The sequence below is a fragment of the Ursus arctos genome, unplaced genomic scaffold (assembly GCF_023065955.2).
Source record: "Ursus arctos isolate Adak ecotype North America unplaced genomic scaffold, UrsArc2.0 scaffold_12, whole genome shotgun sequence".
In the NCBI taxonomy this organism is placed as follows: Eukaryota; Metazoa; Chordata; class Mammalia; order Carnivora; family Ursidae; genus Ursus; species Ursus arctos.
The window spans coordinates 29175025-29197398 of record NW_026622786.1 but is presented as its reverse complement, the minus strand read 5'-3'; the positions used below and the strand labels follow the sequence as shown (position 1 = coordinate 29197398).

The window sequence follows — 22374 nt, the reverse complement described above, 5'->3', positions numbered from 1 at the left end:
AGATAGATAGGAAACTAATTTTTTGAACCAACTATTAAAAGGTGCTTCTGGTGCTACATGTAAATGTCACTTCATGTAAATGAACCTGACCCTGGTTTCTCAGCTCATATAGCACTTTTTTTATTTCTTGTACTGCCTCCGTTACCATTGGTTTTTTGTTTTTTTGTTTTTTTTTTTTTACATTGGTAGAGGCCAGAGAGTCTCAGCCGTCATGTTCGAAAAGTTTAGTATTATGTTTACATAATCCTTCCTTTGGCTTTATTTCCAATTTCAGAGTTGATTGCTGTCAATAACTCTGCAATAAGACATGAAATATTTCTGGGAAAACTGGTGGGTTTAAAGCCTGTTCTAAAATTTTGAAAGTGGAAAAGAAAGTTAGGGGAAAACTTTTGGTATTGGATTATTTATATAATAATTAAAATTTTCAAACCCTTAAATATTTATTATATTATACTAATGCCTCATTCACCTAGCATCAAGAAATAATGAGTGTTGCTGTTAAATAAATAAATAAGAGTAGAATTTATCTTTACCAAGTACTGAAACTTTAAAACAAAACAAAAAATTCTTTTTGGTAGAAATTTTCTAAAATATATATTTTCTTGTTATTTAAAATTTTTCTGGTTGTCTCAGGGTTATCATTACATACCAGCTATTATACCATGCTGAAAGATACAGTAGCACCTCAACAAAATCTTGAAGAGTATAGAGCCCCCTTTTTTCACTAAATGTCTGTAGACTACTGTCCTTTTCGAGTTCTTGCATTTTTTTAAATATAATTTTTCTCCAACTTCTTTGCTGACAGGCTGTCATCTCTTGGTACTGTATGCCAACCTCTTTCATTTATTATTTTCTAATTATCTTTTATATCTACTGTAATATAAGAAATTAATTAGTTAAGCTAAAAATCACTTATCTAATAAGCTTCTTAACTTTTTGGACTATGGACATATTTGAGGGTGTGATAAAGAGCTATGGATTATTTTCTGTACATAGAACATATGTATAGATAATTTTGCATATTGTTTCAGGAGTTTTATAGTTCTAGAGTTTACTCAGGGACATCAGATTAAAAACTTCTTGAACAGGGGCGCCTGGGTGACACAGCGGTTAAGCGTCTGCCTTCGGCTCAGGGCGTGATCCCGGCATTATGGGATCGAGCCCCACATCAGTCTCCTCCGCTATGAGCCTGCTTCTTCCTCTCCCACTCCCCCTGCTTGTGTTTCCTCTCTCGCTGGCTGTCTCTATCTCTGTCAAATAAATAAATAAAATCTTTAAAAAAAAAAACAACTTCTTGAACAAATCTACATTTATCTAAGTTGCATTTACAAAAGAAATGTTCCCACTTGCAAACTCAATTTACTAAATATCAAAGACCTAAAGAACAAGAACAAAAAATGTTGATTCAGAGAGCATCAGTTCTACCCACTATTGAGGCTGACATTAGCACTTGTTTACTTAGTGAATATCACTTTGGAATTACCAAAAAATGGACTCAAAACTTTATCTCACTGTGTTGATTTGTCTATAGGTAGAGGATCTTCCATGTTGGAATAAGCTCAGGACTGACTGAAAGTTAGTAAACCTGATTCTCTCACTGTTAATAACTATTTGTCTTATTCCAGACCACTCACTCACCTTCCAGTTTCCTCATCTGTAAAGCAAGAAAGTTGCACTAGTCTGAGAATCTCTAGTCTCTTGTAAAGCTAAAAAGGGTTAACATAAATAATAAAGGTCTGAATAAAAATAACGGACTTGATTCTCCTAGGCATAGTATGGTCATTAGATGGTGAATATTTTGATTGCTTGGCTTCCTTATTTTCTGTGTTGCCAATAACAGAAATTCCAGATGAATCAGACACCTATCCACAGATGTTCTCAGTATACAAAATTTTTTCACAAGCTAACTGTAGTTAGTTGAAAAGAAGGCTAGCCTTGCTAAATATTACCAGGTAGTACAGTTGTGTTTAGTGGTACATAATTGGTGCAGAATTACAATCTTTTATTTGGAGCATTTTTAATAATATGACCTAAGGGTGACCTAAGATTCTGACTAGACGTTTTGCTGATATTTGCCCTTATATAACTTGCAGGTTTTGTTTAGTCAGAGACAAGTCAGTTGGCTTTTAGGTTTCCAAATTATTGTTTACTACTTGTTTTATTTTTTTGTTTTTAACTAGGCAAGTAAAACTTGAGATGGATCAGTACAAAGAAGAACTCTCTAAAATGGAAAAAGAAATAATGTACCTAAAACGAGATGGAGAAAATAAAGCAATGCATCTCTCTCAGTTAGACATGATCTTAGAACAGACAAAGACAGAACTAGATAAGAAGACAAATTCTGGTAAGTAACAGGTTAGCTGAACCTAGCTGCCTGTATATTTTTATTTATTTATTTATTTATTTATTTATTTATTTTTTATAATGATTTTTTATTATATTATGTTAGTCACCATACAGTACATCCCCGGTTTTCGATGTAAGGCTCGATGATTCATTAGTCGTGTATAACACCCAGTGCACCATGCAATATGTGCCCTCCTTACTACCCATCACCGGCCTATCCCATTCCCCCACACCCCTCCCCTCTGTAGCCCTCAGTTTGTTTCTCATAGTCCATAGTCTCTCATGTTTCATTTCCCCTTCTGATTACCACCCCTTTCTTTATCCCTTTCTTCCCCTACTGATCATTCTAGTTCTTATGTTCCATAGATGAGAGAAATCATATGATAGTTGTCTTTCTCTGCTTGACTTATTTCACTTAGTATTATCTCCTCCAGTGCGGTCCATGTTGTAGCAAATGTTGAGAACTCGTTCTTTCTGATTGCTGAGTAATATTCCATTGTATATATGGACCACAACTTCTTAATCCAGTCATCTGTTGCAGGGCATCTCGTCTCCTTCCACGATTTAGCTATTGTGGATAATGCTGCTACGAACATTGGGGTGCATATGGCCCTTCTCTTCACTACGTCCGTATCTCTGGGGTAAATACCCAGTAGTGCAATGGCTGGGTCATAGGGTAGCTCAATTTTTAACTTTTTAAGGGACCTCTACACTGTTTTCCAGAGTGGCTGTACCAACTTGCATTCCCACCAACAATGTAGGAGGGATCCCCTTTCTCCACATCCTCTCCAACAATTGTTGTCTCTTGCCTTGTCTATTTTTGCCATTCTAACTGGCGTAAGGTGGTATCTCAGTGTGGTTTTGATTTGAATTTCCTTGATGGCTAATGATTTTGAACATTTTTTCATGTGTCTGTTAGCCATTTGTATGTCTTCATTGGAAAAGTGTCTGTTCATATCTTCTGCCCATTTTTTGATTTGTTTATTTGTTTCTCGTGTATTGAGTTTGAGAAGTTCTTTGTAGATCTTGGATACCAGTCCTTTATCTGTAGTGTCATTTGCAAATATCTTCTCCCATTCCGTGGGCTGCCTCTTAGTTTTTCTGACTGTTTCCTTGGCTGTGCAGAAACTTTCAATCTTGATGAAGTCCCATAAATTCATTTTATCTTTTGTTTCTCTTGCCTTTGGGGATGTATCATGAAAAAGGTTGCTTTGGCCGATGTCGTAGAGGTTGCTGCCTATGTTCTCCTCTAGAATTCTGATGGATTCCTGTCTCACATCGAGGTCTTTCATCCATTTGGAGTTTATTTTTGTGTATGGTGTGAGATAGTGGTCAAGTTTCATTCTTTTGCATGTAGCTGTCCAGTTTTCCCAGCACCATTTATTGAAGAGACTGTCTTTTTCCCACCGGATGTTTTTTCCAGCCTTATCAAATATTAGTTGCCCAAAGAGCTGAGGGTCCATTTCTGGGCTCTCTATTCTGTTCCATTGGTCTATGTGTCTGTTTTTGTGCCAGTACCATGCTGTCTTTGTGATCACAGCTTTGTAGTACAGCTCGAAATCCGGCATTGTGATGCCCCCAGCTTTGTTTTTCCTTTTCAACAGTTCCTTGGAGATTCGGGGTCTTTTCTGGTTCTATACAAATTTAAGGACTATTTGTTCCAGTTCTTTGAAAAACGTTCTCGGTATTTTGATCGGGATAGCATTGAAAGTGTAGATTGCTCTGGGTAGCTTGGACATTTTAACTATGTTAATTCTTCCGATCCATGAGCATGGAATATCTTTCCATCTTTTTATGTCTTCCTCAATGTCTTTTAAGAGTGATTTATAGTTTCTAGAATAAAGGTCCTTTACGTCTCTGGTTAAGTTAGTTCCAAGGTAACGTATGGTTTTTGGTGCTATTGTAAATGGGATGGATTCCCTAATTTCTCTTTCTTCGTTCTCGTTATTCGTGTACAGAAATGCAACTGATTTCTGAGCATTGATTTTGTATCCCGCCACGTTACTGAATTGCTCTATAACTTCTAATAGTTTGGGAGTGGCTTCTTTTGGGTTTTCCATATAGAGTATCATGTCATCTGCGAAGAGAGACATTTTGACTTCTTCTTTGCCGATTTGAATACCTTTGATCCCTTTTTGTTGTCTGATTGCTGTTGCAAGGACTTCTAGTACTATGTTGAATAATAGTGGCGAGAGTGGGCATCCTTGTCGTGTTCCTGATCTTAAGGGAAAGGCTACCAGCTTTTCCCCATTGAGAATAATATTTGCAGTAGGCTTTTCATAGATGGCTTTTATGAGATTGAGAAATGTACCTTCTATTCCTACACTCTGAAGGGTTTTAATCAGGAAAGGATGCTGTATTTTGTCAAATGCTTTTTCGGCATCGATTGAGAGGATCATATGGTTCTTGAGTCTTTTCTTGTTGATATGATGTATCACGCTGATTGATTTGTGAATATTGAACCACGCTTGCATCCCAGGTATGAATCCCACTTGATCGTGGTGGATAATCCTTTTAATGAACTGTTGGATTCTATTAGCAAGTATCTTGTTGAGGATTTTGGCGTCCATATTCATTAGGGAAATCGGTCTGTAATTCTCCTTTTTGAGGGGGTCTTTGCCTGGTTTGGGGATCAAGGTAATATTGGCCTCATAGAATGAGTTTGGTAGCTTTCCTTCTGTTTCTATTTTTTGAAATAGCTTTAGGAGAATAGGTATTATTTCTTCTTTGAATGTTTGGTAGAATTCCCCAGGAAAACCGTCCGGGCCTGGAGTTTTGTTATTTGGAAGGTTGTTTATCACTGACTCAATTTCTTCATAATTAATTGGCCTGTTTAAGAAATCAATTTCTTCCTGTTTCAATCTTGGTAGTTTATAGGTTTCCAGGAAGGATTCCATCTCTTCCAGATTGCTTAGTTTATTGGCATATAGCTGTTGATAAAAATTTCTAATAATCCTTCCAATTTCAATGGTGTTCGTCATGACCTCTCCTTTTTCATTCATAATTTTAATAATCTGGGTCCTTTCTCTTTTCTTTTGGATAAGTCTTGCCAGTGGTTTGTCAATTTTATTGATTCTCTCCAAGAACCAGCTTCTAGTCCTGTTGATCTGCTCTACTGTACTTCTGGTTTCTGCTTGATTGATTTCAGCTCTAATTTTGGTCAACTGCTTCCTCGTGCGTGGATTAGGCCTGTCCCTCTGTTGCTGTTCCAGCTTCTTGAGGTGAGAATATAAAAACTGCATTTTAGATTTTTCTATTCTTTTGAGTGAGGCTTGGATGGCTATGTATTTCCCCCTTAGGACCGCCTTTGCAGTATCCCATAGGTTTTGGACTGTTGTATTTTCATTCTCATTGGTCTCCATAAATTGTTTAATTTGATTTTTGATTTCCTGGTTTAGCGAGTCATTCCTGAGCAGGATGGTTCTTAGTCTCCAAGTGTTTGAGTTTCTTCCAAATTTTTCCTTGTGGTTGAGTTCCAATTTCAGAGCGTTGTGGTCTGAGAATATGCAGGGGATAATTTCAATCTTTTGGTATCGGCTGAGACCTGTTTTGTGTCCCAGAACATGGTCTATTCTTGAGAATGTTCCATGGGCATTAGAATAGAATGAGTATTCTTTGGTTCTGGGGTGTAGTGTTCTATATATATCTAAGAGGTCCAACTCGTCGAGTATGGCATTCAAAGCCTTTGATTCTTTGCTTAGTTTTTGCCAGGGTGTTCTGTCTATTTCTGAGAGTGGAGTGTTGAGGTCCCCTACTATTAATGTATTTTTATCTATATGTCTCTTTATTCTGGTTAAGAGTTGGCTTGTGTATCTTGCTGCTCCCCTGTTGGGGGCATATATATTTATAATTGTCATATCCACTTGTTGAATACTTCCTTTAAGAATAACATAGTGCCCTTCTGCGTCTCTAACTATAGTCTGTAGTTTAAAATCCAGTTTATCTGATATGAGAATTGCTACCCCAGCTTTCTTTTGAGGTCCATTTGCGTGAAAGATGGTACTCCATCCCCTTACTCTCAGTCTGAATGCATCTTTGGGTTCGAAATGAGTCTCTTGTAGACAGCAAATGGATGGGTCATTTCTTTTTATCCAATCTGCGACCCTGTGGCGTTTAAGCAAGAATTTAAACCATTAATATTCAGACTGAGTACTGAGAGATATGCTTTTAATTCTGCCATGTTGTCAGTAAAGTCTTTGTTTGTATTGGCTGTGACTTTCTGTTTTGTATCACTCTTGGGGCCTTTTTACTTTTATAGAACCCCCCGTAATACCTCCTGTAGGGCTGGTTTCGTGGTTACGAAATTGGCTAGTGACTGTCGATTCTGAAATGTCTTTATTTCTCCATCAATTCTGAATGACAGCCTTGCTGGATAAAGGATCCTTGGCTGCATGTTTTTCTCTGAAAGAGCTTTAAAAATGCTCCCCCAACCCTTTCTCTCATTCCAGGTCTGTGTAGACAGGTCTGACGTAATTCTGATGCCTTTGCCTTGGTACGTGAGAAATTTCTTTGCCCTGGCCGCTTTCAATACTGTATCCTTGGATCTCATATTTGCGAATTGCACTATGACGTGACATGGTGTAGGTCTGTCATGGTTGGGCTTGGGAGGGGTCCTCTCTGCCTCTTGGACACGAATTTTTGTTTCCCTTGCTAGACTAGGGAAGTTTTCAGCTACAATTTGTTCAAATATCTCTTCTAGACCTCTGTTTTTCTCCACCCCCTCGGGGATGCCGATGATTCTAACATTGGATCATTTCGTTGAGTCAGTAATCTCCCGTAGCCAACATTCGTGGGCGTGGATTTTTTTAAGACCATCTTCTATTTTTATTTTTTCCTCTATTAACCCATCCTCCAATTCACTAACCCTTTCCTCTGCTTCCGTGACCCTGGCCGTCAAAGCCTCTAGTTTTGCCTGCATTTGGCTCATAGAATTTTTAATTTCTGTCAGATTCGCTCTCATTTCCGCCCTTAGGGATTCTATATGCTCAGTAACATTTTCCTTAATACTTTTTTTAAGTCTACTCATTATCTTGACCATTGTTACTCTGAATTCCATTTCTGATAATTTGGTTACATCCATATCTGTTACTTCTGTGGCAGAGGCCACAGACTCACTGTCTTTTCTTTGCTGGGGGGGGGGGGGGCTTCTCCTTCTTGTCATTCTAATGAGGAGAGGTTGCGGGGTTGTCCAGAGCCCAAATTATTGACTGGGTCCCAGGCCGTGCCCCTTGTTTTATAGGGATCTTAGAGATGTGGGCTTCTTCTTTAAAGATTTTATTTATTTACTTAGAGAGGGAGACAGACAGTCAGCAAGAACGGAACAGAAGCAGGGGAGTGGGAGAGGAAGAAGCAGGCTCCCAGCGGAGGAGCCCGATGAGGGACTCCTTTCCGGAACGCTGGGATCACGCCCTAAGCCGGAGACAGGCGCTCAATGACTGCGCCACCCAGGCGCCTCGGGTTGTGGGCTTCTTGATTTTTCAGCCTGCCTTCTGTGTTCTGGGGGAGGGGCCTGCCGCGCCGATACTCAGGCAACCCTGTTTGGGTAGAGTCTCCGCGTCCCCTGCGAGGGAGGATGGGGATGGGCACGCTGTGAGCCGGTATTTCCAGGCTTTTGTTCTCTGGCGGCTTTCCCTGGCGGCCGGCTATGCCTCTTCTGAGGGTCAGAGCAGCAGAGGCTGCATTGTCGCAGAACAGAGGGATTGCGGCCCGTTCTCCACTGATGTTCTGGTCACTTTAACTCTGTTACTGTTGGTGCTGCTCAACCCTGCAGCGTCCCGGGATGTGCGCCCCACAGCTGGCGTCCCTGCCCTCACTTCCAGGGCCGGCGCGTCTCTGTCCTTTGTGTTTCTAATGCCGCCAGCCACCGGCCGCCCCGCGCGCTCCCGGGTCTCCCGGTCTCAGTCTATGCCCGGTGAGCACACCGCGATTCCGGAGTTTCGTGAGAAGCCTGGTGGCGCGCGCACCCGGTTCAGGGTCTCAGTCTGCTGTTTCGCGGGTGCCGACCGCGAGTCCGCCCGCTCCCCCGTGCAGGTGGCCCGCCAGCCGCCAGCCGCCCCGCGCGCGCTCCGGGAGCTCCCGGTCTCAGTCTGGATCCCGTGAGCACACCGGGATTCCGGTGTTCCGGGAGATGCCTGGTGGTGCGCGTGTTCACGGCTCACCGGTCTCAGTCCGCTCTCTCGCGGGTGCCCTCTGTGAGTCCGCCCGCTCCCCCGTGCAGGTGGCTGCCGCTTCCCGGCGCCCGAACGCGGCGGCTCCCTCCCCCTTCCGTTTATCTTCCGATATCTGTGCACGGTTTACAGCTCCCCTCTTCGTACCTCAATACTCAGCGCTTGAGATGTTCATTTGTAGAGATCCAGATGCATCATCCTGCGTCTCAGGTTGATTCCGTGGTTATTTAGGCTGGTCTGGTACCTATCCAGCTCGACTCAGGGGACCGGCTGAAAAAGGGGTCCCCTACTCCTCCGCCATCTTAACTCCCTCCCTGTATATTTATATTTAAAAAGTGAAATAAATTGAGAATTTGGGTTAGTAGGGCTAGAAGGGACAATGAGTGGTATTTTGCCTCTTGTAGATGAATTAAATTGGATATTCTTAATTATAGTTATTTACAAATTTTTAATAACAAATGGTTTTTATATAGTTCTAAAATTATTTTTTCCTTTTAACAGTGAAGGAATTAGAAAAATTACAGCACCACACTGAAACTGAACTAACAGAGGCTTTGCAGAAACGGGAAGCATTAGAGTCTGAACTCCAAAATGCACATGGAGAATTAAAAAGTACTTTAAGACAACTTCAGGAATTGAGAGATGTACTACAGAAGGCTCAGTTATCATTAGAGGAAAAATACAGTACCATAAAAGATCTGACAGCTGAACTTAGGTGCGTTAAATAGTAAGAAATGATACCACAATTACAGGTATTTTATTTTATTCCTCCGACTCCTTGGGTCATACAGCAAAGTTTGCTGTTTAATTCTAGGTGTCTAAATTTCTCAGCTGCCTTTGGCTCACTGTTGTATATCTCAGTCAGCCTGTTCCATGCTCCATCTAACTAATTCAGCCAGTCCTCATGAATAATACTTCCATCCTTGGTCTTTGGACTGTTTTATTCGACCCTCTCCTAGATTATATAGTGGTAAAAAATGATTGGGGCAGCATACAGCAGTTGTTAATAGGAAAATAATAATGACAATGTTTTCTTTGTATTAAGCCCTTATTTTGTGCCAGGATTATGCCAGTGTCTTCCCATATGATCTGACTCATTTCTTTACAATAAACCTATCATATTCATATTACCACCTTTTTATACTTGAGAAAACTGAGGCTTAAGAAAATTAAGATACCCAGAGTCACATAATAAGGTCCAGAGAAGGGAGTTAAACACGTTTGTCCACCTCTAAAATCTGGGTTCTTAGATTAACATTGATAGCATAAAATGCTGTTCCAGCACACATCTGTGGTGAGTGGGAGTGGAGAGGCAGACCAGAACCAAGGTGTGGGAAATAGATTCCAGAAAGGAAAACAGAATTACAAACCAGAATGTGAATTGTGGGATGACAGGATAGAAAGCAGCAAGAGGACCTAGGAACTTAGATGTATCCCATGACTCAGTACAGGACTCCTGTCTCTTTTCTACCCACAAACTCATTCTTAGTGAATTTCAGATAGCTTTAAATACTGTGTCAGACTTCCAAACCCACATCTGTAGTAATGACCTCTAGTAATGGCATCTTCAACTTGGCTAAAACAGAACTCTTTTTTTTCTTCATAACCCTGCCCTTCCTCCATCTCAGAATCCTGCAATTGCTCAAACCAGAAATCTGTAAGATTAGTTTTACCTGCCACTCTTTTTTTTTCATCCAACCTATTAGGAACTCATGTCAACTTTATTTCCAAAACATATTCTGAAATCCATTGATTTCTTGGCCTCTTTTCTGTCACCACCTTAGCATAAGCCATCATTATCTCTCACCTGGTCTGTTGCTGTCTTTTCCCTAATGGTCTCCCAGCTTAAATGCCTGACCCTCCCCACTGTCCATTTCAGTTTATGGAGTTAAGTTTATGATTTAAAACATAACCGAAATGGATTTAATTTTATTACTTAAAACATAAATCATATTATATTGTGGCCCTACTTAAGCCTTCCACTGGCTTCTCCAAATATTCAGAATAAAATCCAAGCTCCTTGAGAAATATAAATCAAAACTACAGTGAGATACTGCTTCACACCCTCTCTGATGACCACGAAAAAAGTAAAAAACCCCAAAACCAAAAATAACAAGTGTTAGCAATATGTAGAGAAATTGGAACCCTCATACGTTGATGTTGGAAAACTAAAATGATACAATTGCCTGTGGAAAACAGTTTGGCATAGTTAATAAGTTAAATATAGAATTACCATATAATTGATTAATTCTACTCCTAGTTATATACCCAAAAGAATTAAAAACATCATGTGCAAAAAAATCGTGTACAGATGTTCATAGCAGCTCTATTCACAATAGCCGCTAAGTGGAAACAACCCAAATATCCATCAGTTGTTGAATGGATAGGGGAGCCTGGGTGGCTCAGTCGTTAAACGTCTGCCTTCAGCTCAGGGCGTGATCTCAGAGTCCTGGGATCGAGCCCCACATCAGGCTCTTCCACTGGGAGCCTGCGTTTTCCTCTCCCACTCCCCCTGCTTGTATTCCCTCTCTCGCTGGCTGTCTCTCTTTCTGTCAAATAAATAAATAAAATCTTTTAAAAAAAAAGTAGTTGAATGGATAAACGAATGGATAAACACAATGTGTTATATCCATATAGGGAATATTATTCAGCCATAAAAAGGAATAAAGTACTGATATCTGCTACAACATAGATGAACCTTGAAAATAGTAGGCTAAATGAAATAAACCAGATATGTGTTGTGTAATTCCATTTATATGAAATATCCAGAATTAGCAAATACATAAAGATAGAAAGCAGATTAACAGTTACTGGGAACTAGAGGGTGGGACAATAGAAAATAACTGCAGATGGGTGTGAAATTTTCATTTGGAGTAATGAATAAGTACTGGAAATAGTGGTGATGATTAGACAACATTATGAATTTACTTAATGTAACTGAACTGTACACTTTAAAGTGGTTAAAATGGTAAATGGTTAAAATGGTAAATATTATATGTATTTTACCACAATTAAAAAATAAAATCCAGGGGCACCTGGGTGGCGCAGTCGTTAAGCGTCTGCCTTCGGCTCAGGGCGTGATCCCGGCGTTCTGGGATTGAGCCCCACATCAGGCTCCTCTGGTATGAGCCTGCTTCTTCCTCTCCCCCCCCCCCCCGCTTGTGTTCCCTCTCTCGCTGGCTGTCTCTATCTCTGTCAAATAAATAAATAAAATCTTTAAAAAATAAAATAAAATAAAATCCAAGCTCCTTATCATGGAATACAAAGCCCTACATGACAGGGTTCCTGTCTGTTTCTCTAGCCTCATTTCATACTGTTACCTTTTCTCCTAGCTTTTTTTTTTTTTTTTTGGTACTTCAAGCTTAGTAAATTTTTCCTGTCTTTTGACTTTGCTGTAGCTGTTTCTTTGGCCTGAAATAATGGTTGAATGGCCAACTTCTTGCCCTTCATATTACCTCAGAGGTCCCTTTTCTGACTGCCTCCTCTCAAGTAGCCACCCAAGCACTATCTCATCACTGTCTTTAATGCTCTAACATAGCACTTCATATTTTCTTGTTGTTTATTATTTATAGTCTGTCTTCTCTACTGGACCTATTAGAATGTATGCTCCATGTGATGAAGGACAACATCTTGTTGACTATTAAATTCACAGTACATAGAACCCTGATGTATAGGAAGCATCCAATAAATATTTGCTAAATGGTTAAGTGAATGAGTGGATGAAAGAAGTAAAAATAGGGGCGTCTGGGTGGCTCAGTTGTTAAGTGTCTGCCTTCGGCTCAGGTCATGATCCCGGGGTCCTGGGATCGAGTCCTGCATCAGCCTCCCTGCTCAGCGGGAAGTGTGCTTCTCCCTCTCCTACTCCCTCTGCTTGTGTTCCCTCTCTTGCTGTCTCTGTCAAATAAATAAACCTTTTAAAAAAAAAAAAAGAAGTAAAAATGAAATCTTAAATTCTAGCTAATAGCTGAATTTTTGGAAGCTCAGCTATTCACTTATACAACAATTATCTTCAGAATTCATTTCATAATAACTTACTAGTGTAGCCTTGTATTTTATAGCTGCTGAGACTTTTAAAAAAATTTTATATATTTACTTATATAGTTATTTATTTTAGAGAGAACATGTGAGCGGGGGAGGAGCAGAGGGAGAGGGTCAAGCAGACTCTGTGCTGAGTGCAGAGCCTAATGTGGGGCTTGATCCCATAACCCTGGAGATCTTGACCTGAGCCTAAATCAAGAGTTGGTCACTCAACTGACTGAGCCACCCAGGCAGTTGAGACTTTTAAGAGAATGGTAAACAGTTCATTAAAAAAAGCTCACAACCTGCTTTTTAAAATCAGTACCTTTGTTCAATATTGTTCATATTTAAGTTTGAAAAACCATATGAAGATTTTCAAGATCAACAACATTTTTAGCCTTTGTCATATCAGAACATAGAGTTCCAAATTAAAATTCTTTGATTGCATTCTCTGAGTGGTAGAAGTCTTAAAGTTGTGTCAGTATTAAGCATTTTTATAATATAAGCATTTTTATAAATAAGTCAAGGTTTTTGAAGAGCTAGAGTTTATAAAAAATGTTTCTATATTAGACTTCAGTACTTAACTATATGTAAGGCATCATTTGAGTAAAATTCCCATGAGAAACACAGTGGTCATTTACTGAGCTGTGGATAGCAAAGATACCAATCATGAGATAAATGCCTCATTCAATTGTAATAAACTCACAGCTGTTGTATAGAAACGACTTTCAGATGCCCCCCTGATCTGTAAATGAAAAATATGGACATATTTTTAAAATTCTTATACTGATTCAGTTTTATATCCTGGGAGTACTTTAACATTTAGCTTAAATTGTCTACAGTAGTAGTGTTTGAGTTAACTTTTGCCTTTTGAGAATACTCTTTTATAGTAACTATTGATACCAGTCATTTTCTTTATACAGTATTTCTTTAATTTGAGCCCTTTCAAATAACTGCATGTATTTTATCACTTTTAACTTATAAGAAGTTAACCCAATTGACTTAATTTTTTAAAACTATAATATTCCTACTATTTGCTTTGATCTTTTTCCTTTGATAAATTGCAGAGAATGCAAGATGGAGAATGAAGATAAAAAGCAAGAACTCCTTGAAATGGATCAGGCACTTAAGGAGAGAAATTGGGAACTAAAGCAAAGAGCAGCTCAAGTTGGTTTTCTTAATTATATTTAATGAAATTTTCTGTTACGGTACAATCATGCAGGGTTTCAGAGATCACCACTTTTTGGTAAAATGGACCTTTTTAAAGCATATATGTTTTTCTGTGCACGTTAATATTTTAAAAATTAGAAATATGTCATCTTCATCTCGCTATTTTTATAGCAAGTCAATTTTTGATGAATGAAGGTTAGCATAGTATCTGAACCTTTTGATCTCTTACCTTATTGCATATCATAAGACAACGGGATTAAAGGAGTTTCTTTAATTGTGTGTTTGTTGGAGGAACAAAACTATTCAAAAGGCATCTTTATTTCTTAGACCAGTTTTAGGTTCACAGGGAAATTGAGCAGAAGATACAGAGATTTCCCATATACACCTTGCTACCATAAATGCACAGCCTTCCCCATTATCAACATTCCCCAACCAAATGGTACATTTGATGATAGTTGATGAACCTACACATTATAATCATCCAAACTCCATAATTTACATTATGATTCACTCTTGGTGTGTACATCCTGTGGATTTAGACAAATGTTTAATGACACGTATCCATCATCATGGTATCATCCAGGGTATTTTCCCTGCCCTAAAAATTTTCTGTGCTCCACCTAGCATCTTTCTTCCTCTTCCCCCAACCCTAGCAACCACTGGTCTTTTTATTGTCTCCATCATTTTGCCTTTTCCAGAATGTCATATAGTTGAAATCATATAGTACATAGTCTTTTCATATTGGCTTCTTTCACTTAGTAATATTCATTTAAGTTTTCTCCATATCTTTTTGTTGCTTGATAGCTCATTTCTTTTAGCACTGGATAATATTCCATTGTCTAGATGTACTACAGCTTACTTACCATTCACCTACTGAAAGGCATCTTGGTTGCTTCCAAGTTTTGACAAATGAATAAAGCTGCTATAAACATCTGTGTGCAGGTTTTTGTGTGGATATAAGTTTTCGACTCCTTTTGGTAATTACCAAGGGGCATGATTGCTGGATCATATGGTAAGAGTTTGTTTAGTTTTATAAGACACTTCCAAACTGTGTTCCCAAATGGCTTGTACCATTTTGCATTCTTCCCAGCAATGACTGTGAATTCCTGTTGCTCCACATCCTGACTAGCATTTGGTGTTGTCAATGTTTTAGATTTTGGCCATTCTAATTAGTGTGTAGTGGTATCTCCTGGTTAATTAGCACTCTTCAGATGACATGTGATATGGAGGGTATTTTCTTGTGCTTATTTTCTATCTGTATATCTTTTTTTGGTGAGGTGTCTGTTACAGTCTTTGGCTCATTTTTTAATTGAGTTGTTTATTTTCTTATTGTTGAATTTTAAGAGTTCTTTGTATATTTTGGATACAAGTCCTTTTTCAGATGTGTCTTTTGCAAATATTTTCTTCCAGTTTGTGGCTTTTATTCACAATCTTTTGACATTGGCTTTTACAGAGCAGAACTTTTTAATTTTAATGACATCCAGCTTATTAATTATTTCTTTCATGAATTTTGCCTTTGTCTTTCTACCTAAAAGTCATCATCCAAGGTCATCCAAGGTTTTCCCCTGTGTTATCTTCTAGAAGTTTTATAGTTTTGCAAGTTGCATCTGTGATCCATTTTGAGTTAATTTTTGTGAAGGGTATGGTGTAGATTCATTTTTTTGCATGTAATTGTCCACTTATTCCAGCACCATTTGTTGAAAAGACTGTCTTTTCTCCATTGTATTGCCTTTGCTCCTTTGTCAAAGGTTATTTAATATATTTAGCTTCTGTATTCTATTCTGTACAATTATCTATTCGCCTGTGTTTTTGCCAGTACCACAGTCTGTTTACTATAGCTTTTTCAGTGTCTTGAAGTCAGGTAATGTCACTCTTCCAACTTTGTTCTTCAGTATCATGTAGGATATTCTGGGTGTTTTGCCTCTCCGTGTAAGCTTTAGAATCAGTTTGTCAATACCCAGAAACTAACTTGCTGGAATTTTGATTGGAATTGCCTTGAATGTATGGATTTAGTTGGAAAGACCTGACATCTTGAATCTTAACAATATTGAGTCTTCCTATCCATGAACATGGACTATTTATTTAATTCTTTGATTTCTTTCATTGGAGTTTTGTAGTTTCTCTTTATAGATCTTGTATATATTTAGCTAGATTTATACCTAAGTATTTTGGTTTTGGGGGTGCTAATGTAAATCATATTATGTTTTTAATTTCAAATTCCTCTTGTTTATTGCTGATATATAGGAAAGTGACTGACTTTTGTGTACTCCTTGTATCCTGCAACCCTGCTATAATCATTTATTAGTTCTAGGAATTATTTTATCAGATCTTTCGGATTTTCTACCTAGTTGATTATGTCATCTATAAATAAACATAGTTTTGTATTCCTTCCTAGTATGTGTATCTTTTATTTCTTTTTCTTGTCTTATTGCAGTAGTTAGGACTGCTAGAACAGTGTTGAAAAGCAGTAGTGAGAGAGCATATCCTTGCCTTGTATCTGACCTTAGTGGGAATGCTTTGAGTTTCTCACCATTAAGTATGATGCTAGCTGTTTCTGTAGATGTTCTTTATTAAATTGAGGAAGTTCCCCCTCTATTCTTTGTTGACTGAGAGTTTTTATCATAAATGTGTGTTAAAATGTCTTTGTCTGGTAATACTGGCCTCATAGAATGAGTTAGAAAGTATTCCTCTGCTTCTATTTTCTGAATTGGATTGCAGAAAGTTGGTATAATTTCTTTCTTAGATATTTGGTAGAATTCACCAGTGAGCCCATCTGGACCTGCTGCTTTCTGTTTGGGAAAGTTATTAATCGTGAATTTCTTTAAGAGATATAAGCTTATTTAGATTGTCTCTTCCTTTGTGAGTTTTGGAAGATGATGTCTTTTAAGTAGTTGGTCTGTTTCATTAGTTTTATTAAATTTGTGGTCAGAGAGTTGTTAAAGTATTCCTTATTATCCTTTTAATATCTATGAGAGTTACGGTAATGTCTTCTCTTTCATTTCTGATATTAGTAGTTTGTGTCCTCTCTTTTTTTTTCTTAGTGTGGCTAGAAGTGTATTGATTTTATTGCTCTCTTCAAGAATCAGCTTTTGGTTTTGTTGATTTTCTCTGTTGATGTCCTAATTTTAATTTTACTGATTCTGCTTTAGTTTTTATTATTTCTTTCCTTCTGCTTACTTTGGATTTAATTTCTTCTTCTTTTTCTAGTTTCCCAAAGTGGAAGCTTTAGTGATTGACTTCAGATCTTCCTTCTTTTCTAATATATGCATTCAGTGCTGTACATTTTCCTCCAAACACTGCTTTTGCTGCATTCCACAATTTTTGTTATGTTGCATTGTATTTAGCAGGTCTTATTTAGCATAAAATGAAGTCTAAATCATTTATTTTTTGGACATCGTTGTATCTTTTCTTTAAGTTTGTATAATACATATGAGGCTTAAGATTTATAATAAGCAATGAATGTTTTTCTCATTTTGTAAAATAACTTGAGGTGAGCTTATATTTCAGTTATACTTACTGTAAACAATTTTAAAACACATTCCAAGCACACAACTTTTCACATTAGAATAAAGTTGAGTAATAGTTTAATGTTACTTCTGTATTTAGGTTACACATTTGGATATGACTATTCGTGAGCACAGGGGAGAAATGGAACAGAAAATAATTAAATTAGAGGGTACTCTGGAGAAATCAGAATTGGAACTTAAAGAATGCAACAAACAGGTAAATTATTTAAAATTACATATTTTATATTGTTTTTAAAAATAACTCCTTGACTGTAAGCATCTATTTATTATTCACATAATATGGCTTTTTGCAGAATGCATACAATAAAAATACTACATAATTTTAATCACCTGTACATGCTACTTTAAATTCATTTTTCTCCTCTTAATTTTTCCCCGGTTTTATTGACATATAAATGACAGAAATTGCATATATTTGAGGTGTACAACATGTTTTGACATACATATACACTATGAAGTAATTGTCACAGTCAAGCTAATTAACATATCCATCACCTCAATTATTTTAATTATTTATTTTTGCTGAGAATGCTTAAGACCTATTCTCTTAGCAAATTTCAAGTATACAATACGGTATTACTAACTATAGTCAGAATTTACTCATTCTGCATAACTGAAACCTTATATGCTTTGACCAACATTTCCTCATTTTCCTCACTCTCTAGCCCCTGATGATTATCCTCTTAATGTTATTTGGAATGTAGTTTTTCTTGTCTTTTGTGTCCACATATTTATCATCATGTGTGCATGTTTGAATATGTATAAAATATCTCTGGAAGGATTTGTAATTCTCTTAACTGTGGTAGCCTCTAAGAAAGGAACACAGTGGGAAGAGAATTTTGTTTTCACTAACTATATTTTTCACCTCTTGCGCATATTACCTATAAAACTACTTGTGAGGTCATGTAACATCTGTTGTTTTAATAAACTCTAATTTTCTTTTCTTATACACGTGATTGAGACTTTTATTTCTTTTAGTATATTTTAGGTATACAAATAAGCATCTTATTAAGCATAAGAATTCTGATGTTAATGTCTAAGTTATGATGGTCTTAAGAAAAACACATTTTTATATTTTGCTATTGTATATATGTGTGTTTAAAGCTTGACTTACTTGGACTGCAGTTATGATTAAAGAACTGTCTTCCCTTAGTTGTATTAATATTGCTCTGTTTAAAATTCAGATAGAAAGTTTGAATGAAAAATTACAATATTCCAAAGAACAGCTTCGAGAAAAAGAGTTTATAATGCTACAAAATGAACAGGAGATAAGTCAGCTGAAAAAAGAAAATGAACGAACACAACAAAAGATGAGAGAAATGGAAAGCGTAAGCAAATTATTTTCTGCCTACAGAACAGAATAATATTATCTAAAAAGTGATATAAATCTTTGTTTTATATTGGTTGGTTTTAAAATGTAGAAACTGTGCCATAAGTATATTTAGGCTAATTGTGTCAGATAATTATTGGTTTCTTTGATCTTTTTAAATATTTTACTCTAATGTTCCAATTATGGGCAAAGGCACCATCTAACATTTCTTTATATTGCCTACAGGCATTGGCATGGTATCTCTCACATAGGAAACCTACAATATGTGCTTACTTGGTCAACAAATATATATTGAGAACCTGCTACGTAATAGAGCTGGAGATACAGATATTAATAAGATACACTCGTTTGTCCTTGAGGAACTCCATCCAGAGAATGAATGAACAGATAATAATTGTACATTATTGAGACCAAATACGTTGAATTAGCTGCCAGATGAAGTTTGATGACTTCATATTATCAGTTTGCATGTGTGTTGATTGGTGAACCCATTCTACCCACTTGCCCTTTTAAAAAGTGAATTTGCTGCTTCTAAGAGCTCTCATATATGTAACTTTTTTTGTTTTTAAATACTATACTCAACTTTAAAACTTCACATATAGCTCTTAATTGTGTTTGATTATCTGTCTGCTCCAGTAGGATATAAAATCCATAAGGGTAGCCACTTTGTCTCCTTTGTTCACTCCTAAGTCCTCGATACCTAAAACAGCACATTGTAAGCATGAATAAATATTTGTTGAATTATATACATAATTTAAGCAGGGTCTGTGAGAGCAAGTTTGGGCCCCAGGGAAAAGAAAATGACTATTGGCCCAGTCATTTCATGTTCCCTAACAAAGGCTGACTAAAAATATTTACAAGAGATTTACACTGATATATAATACAGTTGGACCCAAGGTCCCCATTCCAGACATCAGAGTCCTCATGATTTGTACTCATTTCTTTCCTTCTTATCAGCTCTAAGGTCAATTACCTACCTTCTAATCTCCCTCACCAAGCTAATTTAGAACTAACTTACTTTTCACTGATTTTTTTTTTCTCTAAGAAAACAATACTTTACTAGGGATTTAACTCAGTAATGTAGAGATGTTTCAGAAAGAGTAGCAGTCCCAGTGACAAATTTTACTTTTCCAGAGAATAAGGTCATGACCTTAACCCTTAAACATGTGGCTTAATGGTGGAGTTTGGTTATTCATGCTAATATAGCCTCCATCTGTGAGACGGATAATCAGATATTAGCTTCTTTTGTCTCTTTATATTATTATGTGTTCTGCCATGTTGTAGTCATAATGATAAAGGATTACACAGCTTGCATATTAGTCATGCAAAATATACCAGTTAGTCCCAGATTTATTATAGTACATTTCTTATTAAAAAGGAAAAAAAAACCATTTTCTGAGTATCAGTTTCACAGTGGATGATATTGTGTATTAAATTTTATAGAGATTGAGTTGGGTTAAGGGAAATCACTTAAAAGAGAAATCAGAATAAGAAATAGGTTATGTATATCATTTCATTTGAAACCTACAGATATCTTGTGTATTTCAGGTTGTGAAAGAACAGGAACAGTATATTGCAACTCAGTACAAGGAGGCCATAGATATGGAGCAAGAATTGAGGCTAACTCGGGATCAGATGCAGAACTCTCATGCAGAATTGTTGGAGGCTCGTCGTCAACAAGTCCAAGCACAGAGAGAAGTAGAAAGGCTCTCAAGTGAACTGGAGGAAATAAAGCAACTCTCTAAAGAAAAAGTAATCCTATTCTACATAATTTTACCTTACTAAAAATCTATAAAATTTTAGCATTTACTTTTTTAAACTGTAGATTATATTAACTGTTACACACACTGAATGTATTTAATGCTACTGAATTTTACACTTAAAACTGATTAAAGTGGTAAAGTTTATGTTGTGTATATTTTTCTAAAATTTTAAGAAGAAAAAAGTTATATTTAGTGTAGCCTAGTAATACAAATAGGAAGACCTTCAGAACTGAGTTTTGGCCAAACTAATTAGTTTTCAATCAATTGAGTTACAAAGTATTTTTAGATTTTTAGGTGAGTTTAAGCTATCATTTGAAGAAAAAAACAAAGCTAATCTTTTTTGAGTAAAATTTTTACCTTTGTAGCTACTGTTATAAGTGAAACTGACAATCTAAATTTATAACTGTTAGGAAATCTATAGGCCAGAACCCTTAGGGAGAGAAAATGCTTTTAATAGCAAGAACAATAATATAAATTGTATTTCCCCAGTATTTGGTAGAAGGTTAACAACTTTGCTTAAAAATACTTCGATTGATATGCTTGAGTTAATTACTTAGACTGAGAAAAATGTATTTATTGGTGTTTCAGAAAAGTGCCTGTGAGTCTTCTGCTTTTTATTATGGTTTCTAATATAGTATAGGAATTGCGTTTAAGTAACTTTACATTTAATTTTGGTAAACTTAATGCCTTTATTCACATATCTAGTTGGTTAGATTAATAAAGAATATATAAGGGGGGGTGCCTGGGTGGCTCAGTCAGTTAAGCATCTGCCCTGGGCTCAGGTTATGTTGGCAACAATGTGGAGAAAAGGGAACCCTCTTACATTGTTGGTGGGAATGCAAACTGGTGCAGCCACTCTGGAAAACAGCATGGAGGTTCCTTAAAAAGTTGAAAATAGAGCTACCCTACGACCTAGCAATTGCACTACCAACTTTTTACCCCAAAGATACAAATGTAGTGATCCAAAGGGGTACCTGCACCCCAATGTTTATAGCAGCAATGTCCACAATTGCCAAACTATGGAAAGAGCCCAGATGTCCATTGACAGATGAATGGATAAAGAAAACGTTGTATTTTTATGCAATGGAATACTACTCAGCCATCAAAAATGAAATCTTGCCATTTGCAACAATGTGGATGGAACTAGAGGGTATTATGCTAACTAAATGAAATAAGTCAATCAGAGAAAGACAATTATCATATGATCTCACCGACTTGTGGACTTTAAGAAACAAAGGATCATAGGGGAAGAGAGGAAAAAATAAAGCAAGATGAAACCAGAGAGGGAGACAAACCATAGAGACTCTTAATTATAGGAAACAAACTGAGGGTAGCTGGAGGGGAGGAAGGGGTAACTGGGTGATGGACATTAAGGAGGGCACATGATGTAATGAGCACTGGGTATTATATAAGACTGACCTCTACCTCTGAAACCAGTGATACATTATATATGTTAATTGAATTTAAGTTAAATGGGAAAAAAGTGACTTTTTTTTCTTTTCCAAGTTTCATTTAAATTCAAGCTAGTTTCAGGTGTAGAATTTAGTGATTCAGCACTTATATACAATACCCAGTGCTCATCACAAGTGCCCTTCTTAGTCCCCATCACCTGTTTAACCCATCCTCCCATCTATCTCCCTTCTGGTAACCATCAGTTCTCTATAGTTAAGAGTCTGTTTCTTGGTTTTCCTCTCTTTCCCCTCAACCCATGTTCATTTATTTTGTTTTTTAAATTACACATATGAGTGAAATCATATGGTATTTGTCTTTCTCTGACTTATTTCACTTAGCATAATTCTCTCTAGCTCAATCCACGTCATTGCAAATGGCAAGATTTTCTGCTTTTTTATGGCTGAGTAATATTCCATTGTGTGTGTGTGTGTGTGTGTGTGTGTGTGTGTGTGTGTATATATATACACCACATCTTCTTTATCCATTTACCAGTTGATGGACATTTGGGCTCTTTCCATAATTTGGCTATTGTAGGTTAATAGTGATATATCAGGGTGCATGTATCCCTTTGAATTAGTATTTTTGTATCCTGTGGGTAAATA

The 22374-nt window shown here is 37.0% G+C and overlaps 1 protein-coding gene across 5 annotated transcripts in view; it reads left to right on the top strand.

Annotated features, from left to right (window-relative positions):
* Nucleotides 1-22374, top strand: part of CCDC18 (coiled-coil domain containing 18) — a 108093-nt gene that overhangs the window by 60810 nt on the left and 24909 nt on the right. For all 5 annotated transcript variants that reach the window (XM_057310457.1, XM_057310456.1, XM_048220689.2 and 2 more), the window contains 6 exons: nucleotides 2181-2344; nucleotides 9015-9228; nucleotides 13598-13697; nucleotides 17307-17423; nucleotides 18412-18555; nucleotides 20106-20309. In XM_057310457.1, coding sequence (XP_057166440.1) covers nucleotides 2181-2344; nucleotides 9015-9228; nucleotides 13598-13697; nucleotides 17307-17423; nucleotides 18412-18555; nucleotides 20106-20309 — 943 coding nt within the window. The remainder of the gene's footprint in view (nucleotides 1-2180; nucleotides 2345-9014; nucleotides 9229-13597; nucleotides 13698-17306; nucleotides 17424-18411; nucleotides 18556-20105; nucleotides 20310-22374) is intronic.